General features: G+C 34.2%; 6 protein-coding genes, 1 long non-coding RNA gene and 1 pseudogene across 9 annotated transcripts in view; 1 reads left to right on the forward strand and 7 right to left on the reverse strand.

The window, feature by feature from the left end:
* Nucleotides 1–192, reverse strand: part of LOC104825681 (anther-specific protein BCP1-like) — a 777-nt gene extending 585 nt beyond the window's left edge. The window contains exon 1 of one of the 2 annotated variants that reach the window (XM_010558054.2): nt 15–192. In XM_010558054.2, the coding sequence (XP_010556356.1) occupies nt 15–127 (113 nt within the window). In that variant the 5' untranslated portion in view covers nt 128–192. The remainder of the gene's footprint in view (nt 1–14) is intronic. The other variant, XM_010558053.2, reaches the window with a different exon arrangement.
* Nucleotides 193–920: 728 nt separating this feature from the next.
* Nucleotides 921–4,268, reverse strand: LOC104825682 (regulator of G-protein signaling 1). Its single transcript, XM_010558055.2, has 11 exons — nt 4,032–4,268; nt 3,262–3,382; nt 3,096–3,159; nt 2,910–2,994; nt 2,727–2,800; nt 2,450–2,641; nt 2,217–2,305; nt 1,876–2,114; nt 1,650–1,774; nt 1,393–1,514; nt 921–1,308 (listed from the first exon to the last, which is right to left on the reverse strand). Exons 1-11 carry the CDS (start codon nt 4,109–4,111, stop codon nt 1,123–1,125), a joined length of 1,377 nt encoding a protein of 458 aa, XP_010556357.1. The 5' UTR covers nt 4,112–4,268; the 3' UTR covers nt 921–1,122.
* A 653-nt stretch (nt 4,269–4,921) lies between these two features.
* LOC104825684 lies at nt 4,922–6,849 on the reverse strand. The gene is made up of 7 exons (XM_010558056.2): nt 6,549–6,849; nt 6,024–6,326; nt 5,839–5,899; nt 5,637–5,761; nt 5,493–5,555; nt 5,278–5,402; nt 4,922–5,168 (listed from the first exon to the last, which is right to left on the reverse strand). The coding sequence occupies exons 1-7, from the start codon at nt 6,624–6,626 to the stop codon at nt 5,027–5,029; spliced, it is 897 nt and encodes a 298-aa protein (XP_010556358.1). The 5' UTR covers nt 6,627–6,849; the 3' UTR covers nt 4,922–5,026.
* A 161-nt stretch (nt 6,850–7,010) lies between these two features.
* On the reverse strand, nt 7,011–8,963 carry LOC104825685 (probable plastid-lipid-associated protein 4, chloroplastic). Of its 2 annotated transcripts, none has more exons than XM_010558058.2 (6): nt 8,501–8,963; nt 7,985–8,098; nt 7,768–7,863; nt 7,597–7,657; nt 7,318–7,385; nt 7,011–7,214 (listed from the first exon to the last, which is right to left on the reverse strand). In XM_010558058.2, the coding sequence occupies exons 1-5, from the start codon at nt 8,804–8,806 to the stop codon at nt 7,366–7,368; spliced, it is 597 nt and encodes a 198-aa protein (XP_010556360.1). In that variant the 5' UTR covers nt 8,807–8,963; the 3' UTR covers nt 7,011–7,214; nt 7,318–7,365. The 2 variants fall into 2 exon arrangements, with proteins under 2 accessions (XP_010556360.1, XP_010556359.1); XM_010558057.2 differs by lacking the exon at nt 7,597–7,657 and adding an exon at nt 7,522–7,596 and having other exon boundaries at nt 8,501–8,960.
* A 137-nt stretch (nt 8,964–9,100) lies between these two features.
* Nucleotides 9,101–11,198, reverse strand: LOC104825686. Its single transcript, XM_010558059.2, has 5 exons — nt 10,830–11,198; nt 10,175–10,337; nt 9,946–10,012; nt 9,521–9,752; nt 9,101–9,431 (listed from the first exon to the last, which is right to left on the reverse strand). Exons 1-5 carry the CDS (start codon nt 10,922–10,924, stop codon nt 9,215–9,217), a joined length of 774 nt encoding a protein of 257 aa, XP_010556361.1. The 5' UTR covers nt 10,925–11,198; the 3' UTR covers nt 9,101–9,214.
* A 527-nt stretch (nt 11,199–11,725) lies between these two features.
* LOC104825687 lies at nt 11,726–13,060 on the reverse strand (annotated as a pseudogene).
* Nucleotides 13,061–21,604: 8,544 nt separating this feature from the next.
* LOC104825690 (ABC transporter C family member 3-like) lies at nt 21,605–23,364 on the forward strand. The gene is made up of 2 exons (XM_010558061.1): nt 21,605–22,263; nt 22,350–23,364. The coding sequence occupies exons 1-2, from the start codon at nt 21,918–21,920 to the stop codon at nt 23,351–23,353; spliced, it is 1,350 nt and encodes a 449-aa protein (XP_010556363.1). The 5' UTR covers nt 21,605–21,917; the 3' UTR covers nt 23,354–23,364.
* On the reverse strand, nt 23,151–24,245 carry LOC104825688. The gene is made up of 4 exons (XR_773660.1): nt 24,007–24,245; nt 23,686–23,882; nt 23,345–23,553; nt 23,151–23,243 (listed from the first exon to the last, which is right to left on the reverse strand). It is a non-coding gene; the product is annotated as an uncharacterized LOC104825688 (long non-coding RNA).
* Nucleotides 24,246–25,133: the final 888 nt, after the last annotated feature.

Consider the following 25,133-nt stretch of genomic DNA (forward strand, 5'->3'; position numbering starts at 1 on the left):
CCGCCCCCCCCCCCCCCACGGCGGCGGTGGGATCCCCCGCCTTGGCCGTGGAATTATCGGCGGCTGATGCGATCGCGGCGGAGACGGCGAGGAAGAGGACGAGGAGAGCAAAGTGAAGGCGCGCCATTGTTCACAGAGTTCAAAAAATTCTTGCCGTTTTCTTTGTTTGGAATTAAGATGCGAGAGTTTCATTGTTTATATAGTGATGAGCGAAATGCGAGGAAGACGTCGAAACGTGAGGCTTGCCGAATTTGTATTTCTTTTTTTTTTTTACCGGCTAAAATTGATGCATAATTTGTTTTTCCTAATTTCTAATTTAAACTTTTTTCTCAATGTAATGGCTATTAATGCTAAGGTGCGCGTGTTACCTGACGCACCGGATCAAAGCCCACACTGCAATCTCATTATGGGCTTAACAAATCCATGATGAGCCCAATGTGGGCCCATTATCATTTCTACGTTTTTGGTATTTTTTTACTTTTCATATTTGGGCAAAAAAGAACTGTAAAAATAAAGAAAAACACGATTTAAAACGGGATATTATAAAAAATACACTTGCTTTGCTATTCTTACTTCAACACATACTTTTCTTCAGTTGTGACCATATGACCTGAAATATAGTGTAGTCACATGTTGATCTCATTATTCATAGCGTTAAATTTATGATGTTTTAATCAAATAATTAGTAAGATATATAAGGTATGAATATAATGAATTAGGGAGATCACTATAAATTTAACGTTATAATCAATAAAATCAAAATATAACCACATTATATTGTGGGTCACATGAGTATATATTGAAAAGATATGTGTTGAAGTAATAATAGCAAAATAAGGGTATTTTTTATATAATGCCATTTAAAACATTCGTTTTTTTGTTACCAAAACATGATTCAGATGAAACATTAATAACATAAATTTCAACTATGAATAATTTGTACATGTATTGCTTTAATAATAATACATGGTTTCTGAGTTTTATCCGCATACACCAAACCGAACTGTACCGGAAAACTGTACCACCGGTTACGAGTCTACATTACAAGAACTGTGTCGGAAAATCTATGAACATTATGTATAAGATTACAACACTAAGGGGAAATACCTGTTTGTGACTCCCTTAGACAGGGCTACTGTGGCTGGAACACTTTGATAGTTGTTCATGGAAGAAAGGGTCATCAGAGCCATGAACAGAGCTCAGCCTTGGAGAAAAACTCCAACTTTCCAAGTGGGCCGGGTCTTGCTCCATGGCTGCTTCTCTGAACTTGATGAAGAAGATGGAAGACCAGTAATCCTTTGCCAAGTTCTTCAATGGAACCAGAGATTTTTAAGACAGAGGTCGTTGCAATGAACGAGGTTTAAAGGCGGTAAAATCAAGAGGTATACATACCGTCTTGATCAGCTGCATCACTTCGTTTAATGCGTTCTTGAAGAGATTAGGGTGAGCAAGATCTTGAGTGTTCAAGATTTCTTGCCGGGTCTTATGAGATATATTCACCTCCATCTCAGAACCTGCTCGATGGATAGTTTCCAAAGGGCGGTAGGCGAAAAGGGCACGGGAAAAACGCAAAGTTAACTCAACATTGAACGGCAGAGATCCATTTTCTGAATTTGGAGCTGAGTAAAAAAGGAATGAATGAATGAAACCTGCAACTATGTACTTCTCAATGATATGCCGAGCCATGTAGATTCTTCTTACTGGATCATCTTCAGGGATTTTTCCATGTTCATGAACCTCTTCAAAGAAGTGCAAGGTTTCTCCAGCATAACAACTAACAATTTTTTTAGGAAGAGTGATAGATGTTATGGACTGATGTTAAATAGAAAAACTGGAGAAACTTCTCGAGAAGCCAGCTTAAAGAAGATGAGGTACCTATCTGCGAATTCCATAAAGGATTGACGGAATCTTCTATTCAGAAGAAGCTTATCGAGCGGCTCATTTGTATCTATGGGTTGAACCTCCTCCTTGTGCAGTAACAGTCCACTGTCGGGTATGCCTAAAGCTTGACCCATTCTTCGAAATTCAAAATGCTCCCTTTTCTTCAGGCTGATTTGTGAGATTAGAGGTTGAGAACTTGAAATTGAAAAGAAGACAACGACAAGAATTCCAGCCTGTATTAAAAAGCATATGAACTGTTATTACCCCAAAGAAGAAAAACCTGAAGCCCGTTAAGACTAGTGTTGCCAAAGAGATAGAGCAATGCAGTAGATTACCATAATTAGAAGCATAAATCTTGATGAAATCTGAAGCCAGGAGACATCTTCATGAATCTCATTCAAGACATAAGCTGAAACCCATATTCCTGGAGAAGAAGAAAAAAACGAACCTTGGTTATATTTCAGCTCAGATATACAATAGGGTAAATGAATCAAGATAGTCTATAAAATGGTAAAATGGATAATGACAGATTGAGGAGAGGATGGTTTGGTATTGAGAAATGGTATACCGATTGATGAAGCTGAGACAAGAATTCCTTGCCAAAGATCCCTAAGTTCATCAAAACGGAACTCTATATGACGGATTGCCCTCGTGAATGCAACGAGAGCGAGAACATATAAAGCATGAAACCCAACGACCGGGAGAGTCCATTTAACCCCCATGTGGCACTGATGATTGAGAGGCTTTCTTGCATGGATAACTAAAGAAATCAAAAAAGCTTTCAGATTACAGAAACAATTGCAAGTGGGAGAAATGTTAGAATGCAGTAAAGTTAGAATTATTACACGCAGCTCCACCGATCCATGGCAGCAGTACAAGGGGAAGAAAGAAATATGACTTGATAGGAGGTAAACGCTTCCTATATTGCAAAGGTTTATATGTGTCAGTCCATCCAGCCGGTTCAGTTCATAATCATGAGATAACCATATATACATGCCATCTTAAGCATTTCAATGAAATTTTCTTACTTGACAAATATATAGTATAGTTGGAATGCCTGAGTTATACGGCAGCTTAGCAGCAACCCGAATCCAAGTGGCCCTTCAACCCACACTGAAAAAGCAAACAAACATTTTAAGCATATAGAGAAAGATAGATAGGTGTACTGACCAAACCCCATGAATCTAGTTTCGAAAGAAGAACAGAGATCTGACCTGCCCAAACGTAACAAGATTGCCACCAATGTCTCTTATTGAACTTGAGGAAATTGACTGACATCTGAGAGATAAAACCATTGAAGATTCAGCCACAGCCATATTATGTCAGAAACTAAAACGAGTCCGCGAGGCTGGAGTGATCAAACAGAGTTCATCATCTCACCACAATTGAGAAGAGAAGGTTGAAGCTTGCAATGACTTGAATCACAGGGATCCAGAAACTGCTTCCATTAAGACGAGGAGCCTTGTGTATTAAACAGGGCAAGATCGAGCGTGATAGAAGCCTAAAGCAAGAACAAGGACAAGAAATATGATCAGACAAGTGTATGTTTAAAAGACAAAAAAAATCTGGGAATGAGTTTGGATATCAGATCCAGATCAGTGGCTGACCAGGTGGTCCTTAGATCATGGTCCAAACCCTTGAATCGAAGAATAAAAGATGGAGACTTTCAGAAACATTAATTGCAAAATCAGACCATTCAACGCCCCTAAGGTATTACCTCAAATAGTAACCATGTACTCTCTCCATGGCAAATAAATGGAACTTTTAATCAAAACAGTGAAAATATTCATTTGCACATCAACTCGAATCAAATCAACAGAAATATATCAGCAAACACATTGAAGCATTGGGTGGGAGTTGAAACCAAGAAAGTCCAGAGAAAAATAACATTACACCCTCCAAAATCCGGTGGGACATATCATCAAACACTTAACTTAAGAACGAAAAATCCACAATCCAGACATCCATATAGCGAGAAACCCACTTGGTAAATGATGAAACATGACATATCAGTAGACCCAGAACGGAAAAAAAGGTCAGATCTTTGAAGTAAAACCAGTACTTTCCGACAAGCATTTGATTGAATTAACAAACCATCTCAAAAAAAAAAAGACCCAAAAAAACAAAGACGAGGAAGAAAAAAAACATACACGAGAAAGCAGATGATTGCTACGACAACGGCGACGTAATCGCTGGGACAACCACCTCGTACTGCGCAGCCGCTCGCCATTTTCTTCCAGCATTGCTCGAAGTTCTCTGCCGGGTCTGAGATTTTTGTTTTTTTTTTGCGATTCGACGGACTTTGGAGCTAAATTTTGTTCAAAGATTGTTGCTTTAATGAGTGGGCAGTTTCCCAGAAAAGAAGGGAAAGAAAGGAAGAAAAAAGCTTTACGGTTGTTGAAGTTTGGGAAAATACAAGTCCGCACTACTTTCCATCATTTCACGTCTCTCTGTCCTGTTCCCATGTGAATTTTGACGGCAAGACGCTTCCATAATTATGATTTTGTTTAATATTAGTACCATAAAATTTTAAAATTAATCAATTTAGATCATTAATCATTAAAAAAAACTTGGTTATTGATTTGATCTTGATCAATTATGTCTTTATCATTTGTTGTTTGTACCATTGAATATGATCTTCCCATCATTTTCCCTTTTGCATCAGTTATAATTCGCTTGAGGACTGGTCATTTGGAGTTCAGTTCTATCAAAATTGGTTTGGTTATATTTGGATTTTATTTTCTAATTTAAAACTATTTCAATTCTATTTTTATTGATAAAAATATTATTTAAAAAATTACAATTTGTTCAATTATTTTTTATTCAATTCAAATTCGAATTTTTTTATTTTACAAAGATTCGAATTTATATTAAATGTGATTCAATTTTTGCAATTATTTTTTATTCAATTCAATTCGAATTCGAATTTTCGATTTTACAAAGATTCGGTTTTATATTAAATCTAATTCAATTTAGATTATTTATTATGAATTCATGACCACCTAATCCACTGCATCATTTGTTAATGACAAAAGAAAAATGTCGTATCAAAATTGCAGTAACAGCCCTCAACTTTACATATATGACAAAATCACCCACTAAAATTATAAAGAGTCAAATTAAACCCCATGAGAAAAGACATATTTTACTCCGACAACTCCAACTTGGAAGTGTAGCGCCACAGGATTCCTCCGGCCAAATTGTTCAGAGCATGCGATGCCATCGGAACAAAAAGACTCGACGACAAAACCGTAGCGTAACCATAGACTATCCCGACAAAGGTTGCCCTGAAAACGCAACAGTTCCGCAACGGAAAAAACATCGTAGAATATGATCCATGGAAGTGTGATATAGAGATTCAAGAACACATGAAATAAGAATCGACGAAAACTGTACCAGATTGCAAAAGAAAACTTTCTATTGCTTCCGAGATGAAGAAAGCCGAAGATGGCACCAACTGCCACAATACCGATCCAATTGGTTCCAAACAATGGCAGAAGAGCTCCTCGGAAAAGAATCTCCTGAACCATAATATCTTGGATAAGACTAAGAACCATACGTTCATAACTGAATTTCAGACAAGAGTTTGCTTCTTCTTGTCAGTTATGTACCTCGCTGACACCGGGTAAAACTGAGACGACGAGGTAATCTAGTGGTTCAAGTGAAGAAAGGACCTGAAGATGGTATCGAGGGGAAGCAGGTAAGAAAGCTGAAGAATGGGTTTGATGCCGTGAGAAGAAGAACTGAGAATGGACCTGTCGGTTTGCTGCATTGCTCGATTCAGCGAAATCTGGCCAAGATTTTAGTAGCAATAGCCTGCATGATGTAATGAATATCACCATTCCACCAATCATCTCGAGATGCCATATCTCGAACCCAACTGCAAGAAGAGCTTTCATGAGCGATTCTGACTGCAACCCGTTTAAGCATATGCGAAAACTAACACGGTGCCATTACATGTAACATCCATCGAGCTGTCGGGAATCGGTAATCCTTCAGTTGAGGCGAAATGAGACACCTGACAGCGTACCGGTAGATGTCAATAGAAATAACACCATTGATAGATACTACACAAGGGCTTCAACAGTCATGGAACAGAAGAAGGACAATGTCTGAACTTTATGGAGAGATTGAGTTGTTACCTGTCTGATAATGAGACCAAGTGCAGAAATCAACCCTGAAGTAACCGTGCAAGCTTGAAGCACCTTGTCTCTTGGCGCAACATCATCAACTGATTCCTTGTTGGAAGCTGAAATGTCAACTGTGTCCACATCACTGTTATCTGAAACTTCATCAAATCTTGGTGAAGGAACTTGGTTTACTTCTGATCTACTGCTACTCTTGTTCGAGTTCTTGATTGGGTTTTTACTCTGTCGAGCCTCTCTTGTAGATTTCTTCAGTGATTTACGATCTGAACACGCCCTTATACTGAACTTATAATATCCCTGAAGCATGATCAAGAGTATCCATTGTTATAGCAAACAAGACATTAAAGCCGTGTTAAGAGGTCTTGTCGGAGTAGAGAGAGAGAGACAGCAAGAGATGCAGATGTGGGCAAAACCCAGAATCTTACACTGCAAATTACAATGGTTGATTAACGCGAAATTGACAACAAGATTGAAAATTTCAGAGTCTTTTTCAAGAAACAGAGACCGACGATTACATACCCATGTACGATCTGGACAAGGGAGACGAACTGTTGTTGAAGCTCCTCTCCACCATGGTTGCAGAGCCATAAAACCCATCAGAGAATTCGATGCATAGAAACTACAATCGAAGACGGAGGAAGAAATCGCCGAAATGCTATGGCCAAAAGCAGAAGACTTTCTCCATCGGAAACGAGAGGTCTTGGTATCGGGCTACTTCAACGGCGTCGTTTTACACTTTCCCCGTTTGCGATTCCTCTCGTGTGCTTTGACGTCCTTATTCCAGCTTTGAACACGAAATTTCAAATCTTTACTGTAGAAACAGGCACGGAGAATATGGAAGAGCATATTATCCATCAGAAGCAAACATCTGATTTGCATGTCCATCAAATTCTCCCATGATTTAGTGTCTTCCCACTTCAAAAATTGTTTAATTCGTTGAAATTCTCGAGAGGGTTCGTACTCGTAGTATCAGTTGATGGGTATCTGAAAGTCATGCCCTTTTTATCTGATATATTACAACGTACGACCAATGGATCAAAGACACACCCATCTCTCATTTCTCTCTTATTTCGATTCTTCACTACATTTCTTCCAAGCGCTAAACAAGATCAAGGAGGAGGAATTCGATAGGATCTGTCAAACATCTTCAGTATAAACAAGTTGCCCTTGTCCCCCCTTGATAGCCTGCGAAAAACAACCTCAACCTCTGTCATGTTCTGGCTTCAGCTTTTCAGATGTAGTTCATGAAACATATCCAAAACAAAAACAAAACAAAAAAATCACTGACCGTAGTTCTTCATCCACGTAAGTGATCTCCAGTTCACCACGAGCAGTATCAGGGGCGTTTACCGGAATCTGGAATGAATGCATGGAAAGTCAGATCAAACTTATTTACATTCTTAATTAGCTACTTGATATATTATAAGACTAGATGCAGTTCAAGGCTGTATAGCTTTGAAGAGCCAAAAAGAAAACAGATAAGAACGCTTACAAGGCCTAAAATTCTAAACCTTTCGAGCTTTACCGCAACCTTCCTAGGGTTTAGGGGCCTCAAGGTTCCAATTACCTGCAAAATTTAGTTTGCCAAAACATTCAGCCACAAAGATTGCGGTAACGGGCTTCATGTCCTGGATCATAAAGGAAGAGTTTGGTCTACGGTCTTGTACAAAACCATAAGAATTTGTCCAAAAACGGGGTATAATAAGCAGTATGAGGGAAAATCAAGTTGGAAACTTACCGAGTTGAAGAATGGAAAAGTCTCCATGTTTTGCACCCTTAATGTGTCTGCATTGATAGCTTGGTAGTTTGTTATCGACCTCAAGAACCTCGGTTTCTGCCACAGGATGAAAGAAACTGAATCAAATGAATGATAACAAGCAAAAACACAGATATTTCAGACATCATTTGAAATAGTTTCTGCAGCCAGAGAACTGGAAAGATCTCGGAATTTTTACCTTTATCTGCAAGATGGAGACAGAGGTTGTATAAATGAGTTCCCATTTTCCATTGAGTAAATCAGATTTCAGAGGCGCCTTCGTTGGGTTAACAGCTTCCAGCTTGCGAGCTAACTGTCCAAACATTAACCAGAGAGTGGAAAATAATGGGGATTGAGAACACAAGTCATGCATGTAAAAAAAACAGCCTGGTTTCTCCAGTTTACATGGACGTGTTGGATTGGTTTGACCAATTTGAACAACCTTGTACAATCAAGTTTTAACATTTTTTGAGTTTTGCCCATTGATTCGACCAATGAAACTCTTCTCTCAAGATTCTGGATTTTCTATATGGGGCACTTGGGTGAGTGTAAGAGAGACTGATGCTCCACTCAAATCAGAAGGGTTTCAAGCTAATTCCAAGGAGTGGCTTCTAAAATTCCTAAAAGCTTGAAACTTTCTTGTTCCTTGACCTCTCTGAAGCTACTTTTCTTCAATCTGCCATGTGAATCACAAGGAAAGAGGAAAGAAGAGGACCTGATCGATTTGGCGCTGGTCATCAGGCGTGGCTTTGGCGCCACGGTCGAGAGGAGCTATGGCGTCGTAGAGGTCTTGCTTGAGTTCCTTCAGCTTCGCGTCTCGGCCTCCTTTCGTCAGAAACGCCGGTGGGAAAGTAAACGCGGCTCGGATTTTCAACCTCTCTCGATCATCGGTCCTACCGCTGAGTCGGAGCCTTGTTGGAACAGCGAACCCACTGTCCCATTTCACGAGATTTCCTGAGAACTGACGTCCCAAGACCGGTGACATGAGAATTTCGCTCTTCAAGCATGTGGGCAACGCCATGGAACCACGACCAGAGAGACTTTTTCTGGGTTGATGAAAACGATTAGTTCAGTTCATAAGAGCTCTGTTCAAAAAAACACACGGGCAAGCAAGAGGAGATCTTTAACTCGCTGGCACGGAGAAGAAGAGACATGTTTTCATCGCCGTGGCTATTAGAAAAGAAAACAGATAAGATATTCTCCTGTGAACGAGAGGCCCAGTCTCTCCGCCTCCACAACGGCATCGTTTCAACGCTTTCCAATTTCATATTACGATACAAAGCCAATGCCACCAACGTAAAATGGATCCAAAACCAAGTAAAAACGGGACCTTTAGCATTTTCATATTTCACCATCTCAAACCCTACATTCGGATTCTGTTTCTGTATATACATTTCATCTCAATCCGTACAAAGGTTTTTGCCATCTTCTAAATCAGATTCGAGTATTCGTAATACACCAAGAAAAGGGCATCTGGGCAATCCTTGGGAAGGCTGTTGATGTAGAGGTAAAACCGAAGCAAATCTTCCTTGGACACAGTCTTAGCATCCACCACGTCCTCATCCCCCGCAAGAACCCACAAGTCATCCGAGTTTACCCTCTTGATGCTGCCCCGACAAAACGGGCATGACTGAGATTTCATGTTCCTGTAGAGACATGTGTCATATGATGTATTCAGGCAACTAAGAGGCTTGTAAGAGAAAATGGGTGTTAGGTAAAAACAGAGACTTTATACCAGCTGCGGTAGCATTTGATGCAGAGTGAATGGCAGCAACTGGGCAACACCATCTTGGGAGAAGTCTCTAAGCAAATTCCGCATTCCTCTTCTCGATCTAATGCCATATTTCTGAAACTACGACCTTCTCTCGTTATCTTTCTGCTGAGTCTTCTCATGTCACACCCGATGTCTTTGTTCTCCAACTCTTCTAAGTTGCTATGTAGTTGCTGAAGCGATGGCAGTATGACTCCTGCAAATAGGATATTCGGGCCAAAATGAAAAACCAGTGAAAGGAAAGATCATCATATGAATGTGTCTTTGTAAATTCGTCCAACTATACTTCATTCCGTTCAAGAATGTAGCAGACTCAAGCCAGAAACAAAGCATTTCGGCGTATAAAGGGCATCTCTCATAAAGCTGGGATATTTATCAGAAGGACATACCATAGAACTCACTAATTGTCGCCTTCCTTCCATGAGTGGTTAATTTAGGTTGTCCATCTGAATGCACCTGCACAAACACGATGACAGGAACCGAAGCACAAATGAGTAAAATAACACTATTAAAAGCTTTGTTTCTATCAAAACTTCAGCATTGAAGGGGTAATAGCTAAGACACTTTGAGGTCATTGTCTGAAGCGAAATGATCTATAGGGAGACTGAATAAACTAACCTTGTAGACGAGAACATGGAAGAGGTTTAGATACCGAGGAACCAGACAGGAGCATGAAAAGTCTAACCACTGAAACAACAACAGTAGGAGTGAAGCCAAGTTATTGTGAACCAGTTTCATCTGAAGCCTCATTCCATCTTTCCCCATGGGAATAGCCGTTGCCCTGAAGAGAGATGATCATCAAACTAACCTCAACATTGACTTCTTATGGATAATTCAGGAAACAAAACATGGGCAAGAGCCAAAACAAGCATAGTGTTTTGCCCTTTTGCAATCTTGTAATGGCTGAAAATCAAAAACTTCAAAAAGTTGTTTTTGAAACCACCAAACACCCAAAATCCTTTATATGACCTATATATATATAGCAATAGTGTATATATGATGATCTAATAATATACATATTAGCAAGTTACCAGCTAAAAAGAACTCAGATTGAGAGGCGTTGAATCAAAACCACAATTTCGCTGAAATTATACAGACAAGTCACAAAACCCTCAAAATTGTCTAGCTGGGTCTTCTTCTACTTCCTCTTACAAATCAACTACATATCATCTGAAAGCACTAAAAAAAGCAGCATGATCATGATCATAAGAAAAGTCTAAAACTGTTTCGAAAAAGCAAAAACCCCAGAAAATAGAAAGAGGAAAAGGCTTACAGGGTATTTGCGTGTTGAACATCAGATTCCAGAATCTTCAAGAACTCCTGGTAAGAGGACGAAGAAGAAGAAGACATCGCCAATTGATTATACATCTCTCTCTCTCTCTCTCAATAAAACAGAAAAGCTATGATTTTTCGCCGAATTTATGAATTAAAAGACCGACAGAGAAAACGAGCAGACAGGAGAAGATTGCGTAAACCGAGGGCTTGGTCTGGATGATCGGGGGAAAAAAAGCCCAGAACTTTAAAGACAAAACGCTAAAGAAAGGAAGGAGAAGAAGCTAACTGAGGAGGAGGAGGAAGAAGAAGACAAAAGCCGGACTTCTGCTTTCTTTCCGGGTGCTTTTCTTTGCCCACTTTCTCTCTCGGTGGCTCATATTCTCTCGCTCCTTCTTTAATAACCACAGAGAAGAAAAAAATTCTCTCAAATATTATTAAATCATATTATTATTATTAATTATCTTCTCGATGTCCAATTTTCCACATTTTTTTCAGTGACAAAAAAAGATATGCAAATTAGAATATTTCATTACATTGATACAATTATGACTAAATCTCCATTAACAAACTATAATTAAGACAGAGAGAAAACGGAAAACACGTGTACTTTACTGCCATAATTGAACATGATTTTCTGGAAGCACTTTATAAGAAATTCTCATTAAAAAAACAAAATCCTGTTCCATCTGTGTTTACACTTTTATAGAATCCAGAGTTTTATAACTACGCTGAAAATGGTCAAAATACGCAAGCTTCAACATCATTGTATATATAGATAATAAAAAATGTTGTGGACAGAGGTTCTTGCCACAACCATATTTGGACAGAACATATGTCAATAAAGGATTCACAAAAAAAAAGAACCCGAGAAGAAAGGTGTCAACTTTGTTCTGTTCATTCCGCTTCGTCCCACTCGTCGTTCTCGTAAGAAACAAGGGTATCGACCTTATGAATCTGCAAAGACAAAACCATCTATTACATTTGAGTTCCTAATGAGATCCCAAATCCCTTATCCGCTTTTACCTTTGTGTCGAAAGAGTGCAATTTATAACCATCTGCGGATTGGCAATCAGCTTTGGTTCGCTCTCGATCCAGGTAAATGGTACAACCTCGTCTTTATCAGTGTATGCCGTCTTTATCCGTGTATGCCAAGTTGCCAACACATCAAACACGCCTAACCATAGATACTTGGAGCACTGAATTCACCAAGAAAATCTGATCTATGCAAATATATACAAAGAGGGTGTTCGATTCGATTAAGGGGTATGTGTTGTAAGGTTCTTACGTTTCATCAAGACAAGGCAAGTAAAGTTATGCTCGAGGCGATCTGTCTCATGATGGCTTGGATCTCCCCCATGATCTCCTTATCGCTTTTCTCCCTCGAGACACTGAAGGAGGTAAACGCAAATGACATCAAGCAAACACATTTGAGAAGTGTCATAGGATCCATTCATGTAATTGGCAATCCAAGATCTGAACAAAAAAAAAAACTCACCCTTTTTGAACAACCTCGTTATCGGTTTCAATGCGGAAGTTCCATCTCTCTAAGACCTCGGAGGTCGCTTTGCTCATTATCACAAGTACAACTTTCCCGCCACAAGCCATTCTTTACATAAATGATGTTTTTCGAATCAGACGCCTAAGTTCCGGCATAATCATGTGCAGCAAGACCCAAGACACAATCTCTCACTAGTTTTGCTAATCCTGTAAGAATATTACCAGATGAGGGATTAAAGGAATGAATGATTCAGCCAAACAACAAGGACTCTGAGAAAACCAATGTTCTAGACACAAAAATTGTAAGATTTCAATCAAATGTCGGGGAAGAAGGCTTACCGGAAATCTGAGAAGTCAGGTTGAAGAGGAAGGAAGGACTTAACGGCTTCGTCTTGGATAAGCAACACTGGCAATCCATATTTCTTCACTTTGACGAAGCTCTCTTCTGGTTAACTCAAAACCCTATGTTGAAAATAGTCGCGAAAATTAATGGGAATCCCACGATCCATCGATTCTCACCTGTTCCAAGCATAACCTGAAAAAGATCATCAAATTGGGGAAGAGAAAGCCAAAATCAACAACAGTAAGTGAAGAAATATGCTTCAAAATCCCATGTGAATCGACGGGTCAAAACCTAAGAAACTGGAAAAAGCACGGACATAAGAACTCGCTGACGATGGCCGCAGATCCACGCAATGTGATTATAGCTTTCTCTGCTGTTATCGACGCCATTGAAACAACGATCTCAGTAATCAGAGAGGAGAATCCGGATACCTGCAATGATGGATTTTCTTCGAGGCAATTAGAGCGAGTTAGGGTTTCAACGTGGTTCGAGTCTCGAAATTAATTGAGCGAAAATCTCAAAGAAGAGAAAAGGGCGCAACGGTAACGTTCCACAGTAGCGTCCTTTCAACGGTCACTTTGTCCATCAACTTTTTTTTTTTAAATTTCTCTAACTTATTTAATTATGATATCTTAATATATATATATATATATATATATATATATATAATATGAAAATTTATTTCTGTCTTCTTACAAAAAAAAAGAGTTATTTTGAGACTACGCAACAACTCACAAGTTTAATATTGTGTCATATTTAATATACAGCTGAAAATTGATTATTTTCCTCAAACTCTTACATTGATTAAATTGAAAAAATAATAACACTCAATAATTAGAATCTGAAAAGGATTGGTTTGGGATTTTAATCACGTTTTCAAATTTGGTGGCCTCTATTAATGGGCTTTTAAGAGGCCTATTCACATTTGGGTCGTCAAGATCTTGGACCGTTACATGCAAAGGGCCTCAAACCCGTATCTCCCGACCAAAAAAAAAATCCATAATTTTTATAAATATCCATATTTTATATAATTATTTAAAGTTTCTAATTTGGTTACCGCCGATGTCAGAAATTGGATAATAAAATTTAAATACCCGTTTTTTTTATATTGGAATCATCTTTCTATAGCTATTAGATATGGATTCCCAAAAATATCAAAATCTGCTACCAAGAAAAATATAGTAAGAGTATAAGTGTGTTCCATTTATTCTATTATGGTTTTTTCTTGATGTCTGAGTTTTGGATTCTTGTGTCTGATGGCTTTAAGTTTCTGTGGTAATCTACGGAATTCTACTTATCAAACTTACTTATAATAAAATCAAATATCGTAAAACTGAAGATTGATTTTGCTGGTTTATATCAGAATTGGAAATCGACGATTATAAAATATTTTTAATACAATTTTATTTACAATTATAATAAATTTTTGAGTCAAATACTCGATGTGTTATCAAATAAAAAAAATAATTAATGTCCAAAAACCCGGACATATATTAAAGAAAATGCTTACTGTTATAGACACTAATGTTACAATTTGAAATTGGGGAAGGGAAATAGAAATAAATCGCTGCAGGTTGCACATGGACTGCAACTCGAAGAGTTTAAATGCTATGTATTTGATTATTTATTTTTTATTAGGGATTATATTTCTGTATTTCGAAATCTATTATACATACATCTTTTTTCTCCCATTTACATTATAAATTTGGTTCATTTACAATTGTATTTTTATAACTATATCCACTTAATTTTTCTACTATATAAAATCATGGTTTCGGATTTATTGGGTTACCATAAAGTAAGTATTTTAATATATATATTTAGATTTGCAATTATTTGTTGGTATTATTTTCAAAAATTTAATAAAATATATTAAATTGATTTTTAGTGCAATTATGTGTTATTATTAAATTGATATTGATATATACCAAACTTTATTTATTGCATTTCTTTTTTTTTTTATGAAACTATACTCTTTGCATCACTTCTTTTGTCGGGTGTAAAACAGTAAAAAACATATACAAGTGGATCACTTGTACCATGCTGCCAAATTTATGTGGGTAGTGGGCTTCTATTTTTAAAATATTTCATTCTTAAAATATGAGATGTTAAAATAAGTAATTTTTTTTAATAAAAACTATATGCGAAAATATTTAGAATTTAATTTTATCCTTTTAGTACTAAGCCTTTTAGCATAAGTATATAAATATCATTTTTCTAATTACATTTGCAATAAAAATAATATTTATTTTTGATTATTTTTATTTATTTTAGATAATATTGCAGAAGTTATTATTAGAATTAGCATTTAATAAAAAAAAATTTAAATACTCGTTTTTTTATATATATATTGGAATCATCTTTCTATAGCTATTAGATATAGATACCCAAAAGAATCAACGTCTGTTCCATTTTTTCTATTATGTCTTTTTCTTTGATGTCTGAGTTTTGGATTCTTGTATCTGACGGCTTTAAGTTCTTGTGGCAATCTACCGAATTATATGGCAAATTCTACTTATCAAACTTATTTATAATAAAATCAAATATCGTAAAACTGAAGAATGATTTTGCTGGTTTATATCAGAATTGGAAATCGACGATTATAAAATATTTTTAATACAATTTTATTTACAATTATAATAAATTTTTGAGTCAAATACTCGATGTGTTATCAAATAAAAAAAATAATTAATGTCCAAAAACCCGGACATATATTAAAGAAAATGCTTACTGTTATAGACACTAATGTTACAATTTGAAATTGGGGAAGGGAAATAGAAATAAATCGCTGCTGTAACACCCGTGAACCTTTTTAAAAAAAAAATGGGGCATGTCTCCATGTTTCCCTCACCATTTCGAGTCAAATACTCGATGTGTTATCAAATAAAAAAAATTAGTAATGCCCAAAAACCCGAACACATATTAAAGAAAATGCTTACTGATATAGATATTAATATTACAATTTGAAATTGGGGAAGGAAAATAGAAATAAATCGTTGCAGGTTGCACATGGACTGCAACTCGAAGAGTTTAAATGCTATGTATTTGATTATTTGTTTTTCTTTAGGGATTCTATTTCTGTATTTCGAAATCTATTATACGTACATCTTTTTCTCCCATTTAAATTATAAATTTGATTCACTTCTTATTGTTTTTTTATAATTATATCCACTTAATTTTTCTACTATATAAAATCATGGATTCGTATTTATTGGGTTACCCTGAAATTTTGCTAAGATAAAATAAGTATTTTAATATATATATTCAGTTATTTGCTGATATTAATTTCAAATCTTTAATAAAATATATTAAATTAATTTTTGGTGCGATTATGTGTTATTATTAAATTGATATTGGTATATACCAAATTTTATTTATTGCATTCTTTTTTTATGAAATTATGTTCTCTATCTCACTTCCTTCTTCTATCGGCTATAAAAATGTCAAAAGACATATACAAGTGGATTACTTATACACTGCTGTCAAATTTATTTGGGTTTCTATTTTTAAAATATGAGATTTTAAAATAAGTAATTTTTTTTAATTAAAACTATATGTGAAAATATTTAAAATTTAATTTTATCCTTTTATTACTAAGTGTTTTAGATAAAGTAAGTATTTTAATATATATATATATATATATAGATTTTCAGTTATTTGCTGGTATTAATTTCAAATCTTTAATAAAATATATTAAAATGATTTTTGGAGCAATTATGTGTTATTATTAAATTGATATTGGTACATACCAAATTTTATTTATTGCATTCTTTTTTTATGAAATTATGTTCTCTGCCTCACTTCCTCCCTCTATCGGCTATAAAACTATCAAAAGACATATACAAGTGGATTACTTGTGTAGTGCTGCCAAATTTATGTGGGTTTCTATTTTTAAAATATTATTAAAATATAATATTTTAAAATAAGTAATTTTTTTAATAAAAACTATATGCGAAAATATTTAGAATTTAATTTTATCCTTTTATTACTAAGTGTTATCGTTGATCATGTATAATTATTTCCTATGGTACATTTACGCTTTTGGGAAACGGTTTGTGTTATATCGGTGGTAGACTTTTACGGTTTGTAATAATGTGATACTACCACTGTTTATGTATAATTATAAATGGAATAATGTACCGTATATGTATGCACGAGTGTTTTCTTCCGCTAAACTCTGAAAAGAAAAGTTTTAAATTCCCGCGGATTTTTGGAAAATGTTATTTTATTTTAGTTGTCCATGTGACGCAACTCGTATTGCGAGATGCGGGTTTCGGGTGTTACAGCTGCAGGTTGCACATGGACTGCAACTCGAAGAGTTTAAATGCTATGTATTTGATTATTTGTTTTTTATTAGGGATTATATTTCTGTATTTCGAAATCTATTATACATACATCTTTTTTCTCCCATTTACATTATAATTTTGGTTCATTTACAATTGTATTTTTATAACTATATCCACTTAATTTTTCTACTATATAAAATCATGGTTTCGGATTTATTGGGTTACCATAAAGTAAGTATTTTAATATATATATATATATATATATAGATTTTCAGTTATTTGTTGGTACTAATTTCAAATCTTTAATAAAATATATTAAATTGATTTTTGGTACGATTATGTGTTATTATTAAATTGATATTGGTATATAACAAATGTTATTTATTGCATTATTTTTTTATGAAATTATGTTCTCTGCCTCACTTTCTCCCTCTATCGGCTATAAAACTATCAAAAGACATGTACAAGTGGATTACTTGTACAGTGCTGCCAAATTTATGTGGGCTTCTATTTTTAAAATATTCTTAAAATATGAGATTTTAAAATAAGTAATTTTCTTAATAAAAACTATATTTATTTTTTATTATTTTTATTTATTTTAGATAATATTGCAGAAGTTATTATTAGAATTAGCATTTAATAAAAAAAATTTAAATACTCGTTTTTTTATATATATATTGGAATCATCTTTCTATAGCTATTATATATAGATTTTCAGTTATTTGCTGGTATTAATTTCAAAATAAAAAAATATATTAAATTGATTTTTGGTGCGATTATGTGGTATTATTAAATTGATATTGGTATATACCAAATGTTATTTATTGCATTCTTTTTTTATGAAATTATGTTCTCTGCCTCACTTCCTCCCTCTATCGGCTATAAAACTATCAAAAGACATGTACAAGTGGATTACTTGTACAGTGCTGCCAAATTAATGTGGGCTTCTATTTTTAAAATATTCTTAAAATATGAGATTTTAAAATAAGTAATTTTTTTTAATAAAAGCTATATGCGAAAATATTTAGAATTTAATTTTATCCTTTTATTACTAAGTGTTTTAGATAAAGTAAGTATTTTAATATATATATATATATATATATAGAGAGAGAGAGAGAGAGAGAGATTTTTAGTTATTTGCTGGTATTAATTTCAAATCTTTAATAAAATATATTAAATTGATTTTTGGTGCGATTACGTGTTTTTATTAAATTGATATTGGTATATATCAAATTTTAATTATTGCGTACCTTTTTTATGAAATTATGTTCTCTACCTCACTTTCTCCCTCTATCGGTTATAAAATTGACTGATGTCAAATTTATGAGGGCTTTTATTTTTAAAATATTCTTAAAATATGAGATTTTAAAATAAGTAATTTTTTTAATAAAAACTATATGCGAAAATATTTAGAATTTAATTTTATCATTTTATTACTAAGTGTTTTAGATAAAGTAAGTATTGTGACATATTTAATATACGGCTGAAAATTGATTATTTTCCTCAAACTCTTACATTGATTAAATTGAAAAAAATAATAACACAATGATTATTAGCATCTGAAAAGAATTTTAATTACGTTTTCAAATTTGATGGCCCTTTCTATTAATGGGCTTTAAGAGGCCTATTCACATTTGGGTCGTCAAGATCTTGGACTGTTACATGCAAAGGGCCTCGAACCCGTATCTCCCGACCAGGAAAAAATCCATAAATAATTATTTAAGTTTCTAATTTGGTTACCGTTGCTGTCAGAAATTGGATAATAAAATTTAAATACCCGTTTTAATTATATATATATTGGAATCATCTTTCTATCGCTATTAGATATGGATACCCAAAAAAATCAAAATCTGTTCCATTTTTTCTATTATGTCTTTTTTCTTGATGTCTGAGTTTTGGATTCTTGTGTCTTATGGCTTTAAGTTTCTGTGGCAATCTACTGAATTATATGGCAAATTCTACATATCAAACTTACTTATAATAAAATCAAATATCGTAAAATTGAAGATTGATTTTATTGGTTTATATCAAAATTGGAAATCGACGATTATAAAATATTTTTAATACAATTTTATTTACAATTGTAATAAATTTTCGAGTCAAATACTCGATGTGTTATCAAATAAAAAAAATTAGTAATGCCCAAAAACCCGGACACATATTAAAGAAAATGCTTACTGTTATAGACACTAATGTTACAATTTGAAATTGGGGAAAGGAAATAGAAATAAATCGCTGCAGGTTGCACATGGACTGCAACTCGAAGAGTTTAAATGCTATGTATTTGATTATTTGTTTTTTATTAGGGATTCTATTTCGAAATCTATTATACATACATCTTTTTCTGCCATTTACATTATATATTTGGTTCATTTCTAATTGTTTTTTTATAACTATATCCATTAATTTTTCTACTATATCAAATCATGGATTCGGATTTATTGGGTTACCTTGCAATTTTGCTAAGATAAAGTAAGTGTTTTAATATATATATATATATTTAGATTTGCAATTATTTGTTGGTATTATTTTCAAAAATTTAATAAAATATATTAAATTGATTTTTAGTGCAATTATGTGTTATTATTAAATTGATATTGATATATACCAAACTTTATTTATTGCATTCCTTTTTTTAATGAAACTATACTCTTTGCATCACTTCTTTTGTCGGGTGTAAACAGTCAAAAACATATACAAGTGGATCACTTGTACCATGCTGTCAAATTTATGTGGGTAGTGGGCTTCTATTTTTAAAATATTTCATTCTTAAAATATGAGATGTTAAAATAAGTAATTTTTTTAATAAAAACTATATGCGAAAATATTTAGAATTTAATTTTATCCTTTTAGTACTAAGCCTTTTAGCATAAGTATATAAATATCATTTTTCTAATTACATTTGCAATAAAAATAATATTTATTTTTGATTATTTTTATTTATTTTAGATAATATTGCAGAAGTTATTATTAGAATTAGCATTTAATAAAAAAAATTAAAGTATTCAATTTTTTACCTTTATCTTCACTGGTAATTTATTAGATATGTTGTTAAAATAATATTACTTAAACGAATAATTAATATATCTATATTATTTTGATATATTTGTATTTTAAAATTACTGTTATTTATATTAGTTATTTTGTTATTGTTCATAATAAACATATTTAAATATTTCTTATCCCCAATATAATGTTGATGTTTTAACTTCATTCCCGGAATTAGAACTAAAGTTCAGAATTTAAATAAAAATAACAAAATATTTAAAAATATTTAAACACAATAAATTTCTTAACATGTTTGGTTACTAATTAATAAAATTACTTTAAAATTTTAGTTTTTAAACAAGGAAAAAAAACTGGTAAAAACTGATTTGCGAACGTTACACCATTTAGAAGGAAAAATACATTTGCCTTGATTTTTGGAACATTTTTCACGGAAAATTTGTTTCTGTAAATAAATGATGTTGATAATGATATATAATTAGCATACATTGCGTGGACTATAAATCCAGTGTTAATTATAATAGTAATAGTAGAAAATTATATTGTCTATAATTTTTATGAATTTATCTATTTTCAACTTAGTTTAAATAATATATATATATATATATATATATATATATAGATTTTTCATAAAATAGTAATAGATAAACTATAAAATATAATTATGAAGAATTTATAATAAAATATCAATACACTTAGAAAATATATTTTTATATTATAAAAAAGTACTAAAATATTTTTTATCAAACAAATAATTTATATCATTTTTATAAAATTTATATCAATAAATATTATGCAAAAAAAGAATAATCCGCATATTGACTATTTTCATTTAGTATTATTAAATAAAAAACCGTGGAATATATAAAATTTTGATGAATTAAATAGTTAGTATTTTAATAGGATATTATAAAAAATTAAAGATTTTTTATGTACTTAATGTGTATACTTTTTTGTACATCGTCCCTCGGTAAAAGAGTACCTAATTTGTCCAATGCATAAAAGTTCGGTTGATCCAAATTTCAAAACAAAGAATAAAAAAAAATGTATATATCACAAGAAAAATCATTCATTAATGTCTGATTACATATGCGCCAAGACAATTATTCAACAGTATATTATTAATTCATGTTCATCCACGATTTCTTATTTCCTCCTTTGTAAGACTAAGAAATAATTTATTTTCTTACCCTTGTTTCTTTGTATTTTTATTAGATGAAAAATAAATTAAATCATGTTGGCGGGTAATCACAAAAATATACACAACTAAACCCATTAATATATAATCATATTTGAATCGATCTAGTATAAATATGAAAATAATAGGAAAAAAACCCTAATGCAAAAGAAATTAAAAAAAAAACGAATCAAACGAAATTCTGATTAAAAAAACAGATATAATTTATATAAAACCCGAAATATTGGATCCAAATTGAATAATTAACCAATAGAATCAGTGGGTACCGTTAAAATATTTCATTGCCCATATTCATATAAACACTTTTCCATTTTTAAAACAAGCGAAATATATTTAGAATACAAAATATATAATAAATGACGACATGTTTACAATTCTTAATGATGTAAAAGATATGCTTCGGTCCTGCCATTATATTGAAACTCTGCAAAGGAAACTGCCATTTAAAGGTGCTAATAATAGTAATTCATTACTCTTACATGGAAGAAAATGGTAATTGAAAAAATAAAATAAGGAGAAAAATGGCATGTAAGGAACCCAACTAACAACCACGGTAAAGTGGTGTGGGCATGCGCAAAAGCGCTCCACAACCACGGTTCGACCCCCACCTAATACCAAAAAAACAAAAAAGGAAACCGAAGAAAAACAGTCCTCTGTTTGTGTCTCCTACACACGCTACTTGGATTTTTCCTTAAAATTTAATGTACATATATATACACACTCATATATACACGTACTTGTGTGCATATTTATGCAATGTATACACAAACAAGGTGGAGGAAAAAGATGATGGAGCTTCAGCGGCATTTGGTTGAGAGAGAGGAGGAGACCCATTCCTCTGTGGGTAATGATGACACCTTCGCACAAGCCAGTCTATGGAGTCGGCTCACGTTTCAATGGCTGAATCCACTTTTCAGACAAGGCCGAGTTCGGAAACTCGAGTTCCGCCATGTTCCTCCGGTTTCCCGGTCAGAATCTGCCGAAAACGCTTCCTCTTCCCTCGAGGAGTCTCTCTCCCAGCAAAGGTTCGACGATCTGGCTCTGCCTTTCGCCATTGCAAGAACCATTAGCCATTCTCTCACGCTCAACGCCGTTTTCGCAGGTGGGTTTCCCCGTTCTTGCGCTTTTCTTTTTTTCCAGATTCTGAATCATGAATCGTAACCAATTCTGCCCTTATGATCTTTCCAGTGCTCAACACTGTTGCATCGTACGTTGGGCCATTGCTTATAACGACGTTCGTGAACATCTTGCACGAGAAACAGACAATCTCCAGTGACGGTCTGGTTCTTGCCTTTGTCTTCTTCTTCGCCAAGACAGTGGAGTCTCTGTGTCAACGACAATGGTACTTCGGTGCTCAGAAGATTGGCGTTAGAGTCAAAGCGGCTCTCACCGTGTTGATCTACAAGAAATCCCTCTCCGTCAAATTCGTGGGTTCGAAAAATGGAAAGATCGTAAATTTGATCAATGTGGACGTCGAAAAGGTCGGAGATTTCTGTCTGCAGATCCATGAACTCTGGTTATTACCAGTTCAGGTGGTTCTAGCTTTGGTGATCTTGTACAAGAATCTCGGTTTCGCCCCATCGTTCGCAGCTCTTGTCTCGACCGTTCTGGTTATGATGAGCAACACTCCTATAGCCAACAGGCAGAAGAGTCTGCACTCAAAGATCATGGAAGCAAAGGACTCGAGGATAAAGACGACTTCCGAGATTCTGAAGAGCATGAGGATTCTGAAACTTAACTCGTGGGAGCCCAAGTTTCTCAAGAAAATCCTTCATCTCCGAGAAACCGAGAGAAAATGGCAGAAACGGTATCTGTACACGAGCTCAGCCATTACTTTTCTCTTCTGGGCATCTCCGACACTTGTGTCCGTGATCACTTTCGGCGTCTGTTTCGTCTATAACACTCCTCTGACATCAGCCACCGTCTTATCGACTCTTGCAACGTTCAGGATACTAACGGAGCCTATATACAATCTCCCCGGGCTCATGTCACTGGTGGCTCAATCCAAAGTGTCGTTAGAACGGATTGAAGGGTTTATCAGAGAGGAGGACCAGATGAATATCGAGTATTCTCCTCTCGATTCTTCAAACGCAATTGACATCAAGCAAACACATTTGAGAAGTGTCATGGGATCCATTCATGTAATTGGCAATCCAAGATCTGAACACAAAAAAAAAACTCACCCTTTTTGAACAACCTCGTTATCGGTTTCAATGCGGAAGTTCCATCTCTCTAAGACCTCGGAGGTCGCTTTGCTCATTATCACAAGTACAACTTTCCCGCCACAAGCCATTCTTTACACACATGATGTTTTTCGAATCAGACGCCTAAGTTCCGACATAATCATGTGCAGCAAGACCCAAGACACAATCTCTCACTAGTTTTGCTAATCCTATAAGAATATTGCCAGATGAGGGATTAAAGGAATGAATGATTCAGCCAAACGCCAAGGGCTCTGAGAAAACCAATGTTCTAGACACAAAAATGGTAAGATTTCAATCAAATGTCGGGGAAGAAGGCTTACCGGAAATCTGAGAAGTCAGGTTGAAGAGGAAGGAAGGACTTAACGGCTTCGTCTTGGATAGGCAACACTGGCAATCCATATTTCTTCACTTTGACGAAGCTCTCTTCTGGATAAACTCAAAACCCTAAGCTGAAAAAAGTCGCGAAAATTAATGGGAATCCCACGATCCATCGATTCTCACCTGTTCCAAGCATAACCTGAAAAAGATCATCAAATTGGGGAAGAGAAAGCCAAAAGCAACAGCAGTAAGTGAAGAAATATGCTTCAAAATCCCATGCGAATCGACGGATCAAAACCTAAGAAACTGGAAAAAGGACGGACATAAGAACTCGCTGACGATGGCCGCAGATCCACGCAACGTGATTATAGCTTTCTCTGCTGTTATCGACGTCATTGAAACAACGATCTCAGTAATCAGAGAGGAGAATCCGGATACCTGCAGTGATGGATTTTCTTCGAGGCAATTAGAGCGAGTTAGGGTTTCAACGTGGTTCGAGTTTCGAAATTAATTGAGCGAAAATCTCAAAATTAAGAATAGAAAAGGGCGCAATGGTAACATTCCCCAGTAGCGCCCTTTCAACGGTCACTTTGTCCATTAACATTTTTTTCAAGTTTCTCTAACTTATTTTTTAAATCTAAATTATATATATAATATTAAAATTTATTTCTCTGTCTTCTTACCAAAAAAAAAAAGAGTTATTTTGAGACTAAGCAACAACTCACAAGTTTAATATTGCGACATATTTAATATACGGCTGAAAATTGATTATTTTCCTCAAACTCTTACATTGATTAAATTGAAAAAATAATAACACTCAGTGATTAGCATCTGAAAAGGATTGGTTTGGGATTTTAATCACGTTTTCAAATTTGGTGGCCTCTATTAATGGGCTTTAAGAGGCCTATTCACATTTGGGTCGTCAAGATCTTGGACCGTTACACGCAAAGGGCCTCAAACCCGTATCTCCCGACCAAAAAAAAAATCCATAATTTTTATAAGTATCCATATTTTATATAATTATTTAAAGTTTCTAATTTGGTTACCGCCGATGTCAGAAATTGGATAATAAAATTTAAATACCCGATTTTTTTATATTGGGATCATCTTTCTATAGCTATTAGATATGGATTCCCAAAAATATCAAAATCTGCTACCAAGGAAAATATAGTAAGAGTATAAGTGTGTTCCATTTATTCTATTATGGTTTTTCCTTGATGTCTGAGTGTTGGATTCTTGTGTTTGATGGCTTTAAGTTTCTGTGGTAATCTACGGAATTCTACTTATCAAACTTACTTATAATAAAATCAAATATCGTAAAACTGAAGATTGATTTTGCTGGTTTATATCAGAATTGAAAATCGACGATTATAAAATATTTTTAATACAATTTTATTTACAATTATAATAAATTTTTTAGTCAAATACTCGATGTGTTATCAAATAAAAA

Source organism: Tarenaya hassleriana, unplaced genomic scaffold (assembly GCF_000463585.1).
Source record: "Tarenaya hassleriana unplaced genomic scaffold, ASM46358v1 Cleome48, whole genome shotgun sequence".
Classification (NCBI taxonomy): Eukaryota; Viridiplantae; Streptophyta; class Magnoliopsida; order Brassicales; family Cleomaceae; genus Tarenaya; species Tarenaya hassleriana.

Coding starts and splice junctions, on each gene's coding strand:
- LOC104825684 (XM_010558056.2), bottom strand. CDS start 6,626: ATGGGTTTTATGGCTCTGCAACCATGGTGGAGAGGAGCTTCAACAACA. Junction 5,403..5,492: donor TTTTACCCGGTGTCAGCGAG/GTACATAACTGA, acceptor ATTATGGTTCAG/GAGATTCTTTTCCGAGGAGC. Junction 5,169..5,277: donor AAGTTTTCTTTTGCAATCTG/GTACAGTTTTCG, acceptor TTGCGTTTTCAG/GGCAACCTTTGTCGGGATAG.
- LOC104825682 (XM_010558055.2), bottom strand. CDS start 4,111: ATGGCGAGCGGCTGCGCAGTACGAGGTGGTTGTCCCAGCGATTACGTC. Junction 2,995..3,095: donor ATCTTGTTACGTTTGGGCAG/GTCAGATCTCTG, acceptor TTGCTTTTTCAG/TGTGGGTTGAAGGGCCACTT. Junction 2,642..2,726: donor ATGGATCGGTGGAGCTGCGT/GTAATAATTCTA, acceptor TGATTTCTTTAG/TTATCCATGCAAGAAAGCCT.
- LOC104825690 (XM_010558061.1), top strand. CDS start 21,918: ATGTATACACAAACAAGGTGGAGGAAAAAGATGATGGAGCTTCAGCGG. Junction 22,264..22,349: donor GCTCAACGCCGTTTTCGCAG/GTGGGTTTCCCC, acceptor TGATCTTTCCAG/TGCTCAACACTGTTGCATCG.
- LOC104825686 (XM_010558059.2), bottom strand. CDS start 10,924: ATGTATAATCAATTGGCGATGTCTTCTTCTTCTTCGTCCTCTTACCAG. Junction 10,338..10,829: donor GTTCAACACGCAAATACCCT/GTAAGCCTTTTC, acceptor ATCTCTCTTCAG/GGCAACGGCTATTCCCATGG. Junction 9,432..9,520: donor ATCAAATGCTACCGCAGCTG/GTATAAAGTCTC, acceptor ATGTCTCTACAG/GAACATGAAATCTCAGTCAT.
- LOC104825685 (XM_010558057.2), bottom strand. CDS start 8,806: ATGGCGTTGCCCACATGCTTGAAGAGCGAAATTCTCATGTCACCGGTC. Junction 8,099..8,500: donor ACCAGCGCCAAATCGATCAG/GTCCTCTTCTTT, acceptor ATGTTTGGACAG/TTAGCTCGCAAGCTGGAAGC. Junction 7,597..7,767: donor CTTTTCCATTCTTCAACTCG/GTAAGTTTCCAA, acceptor TAAATTTTGCAG/GTAATTGGAACCTTGAGGCC.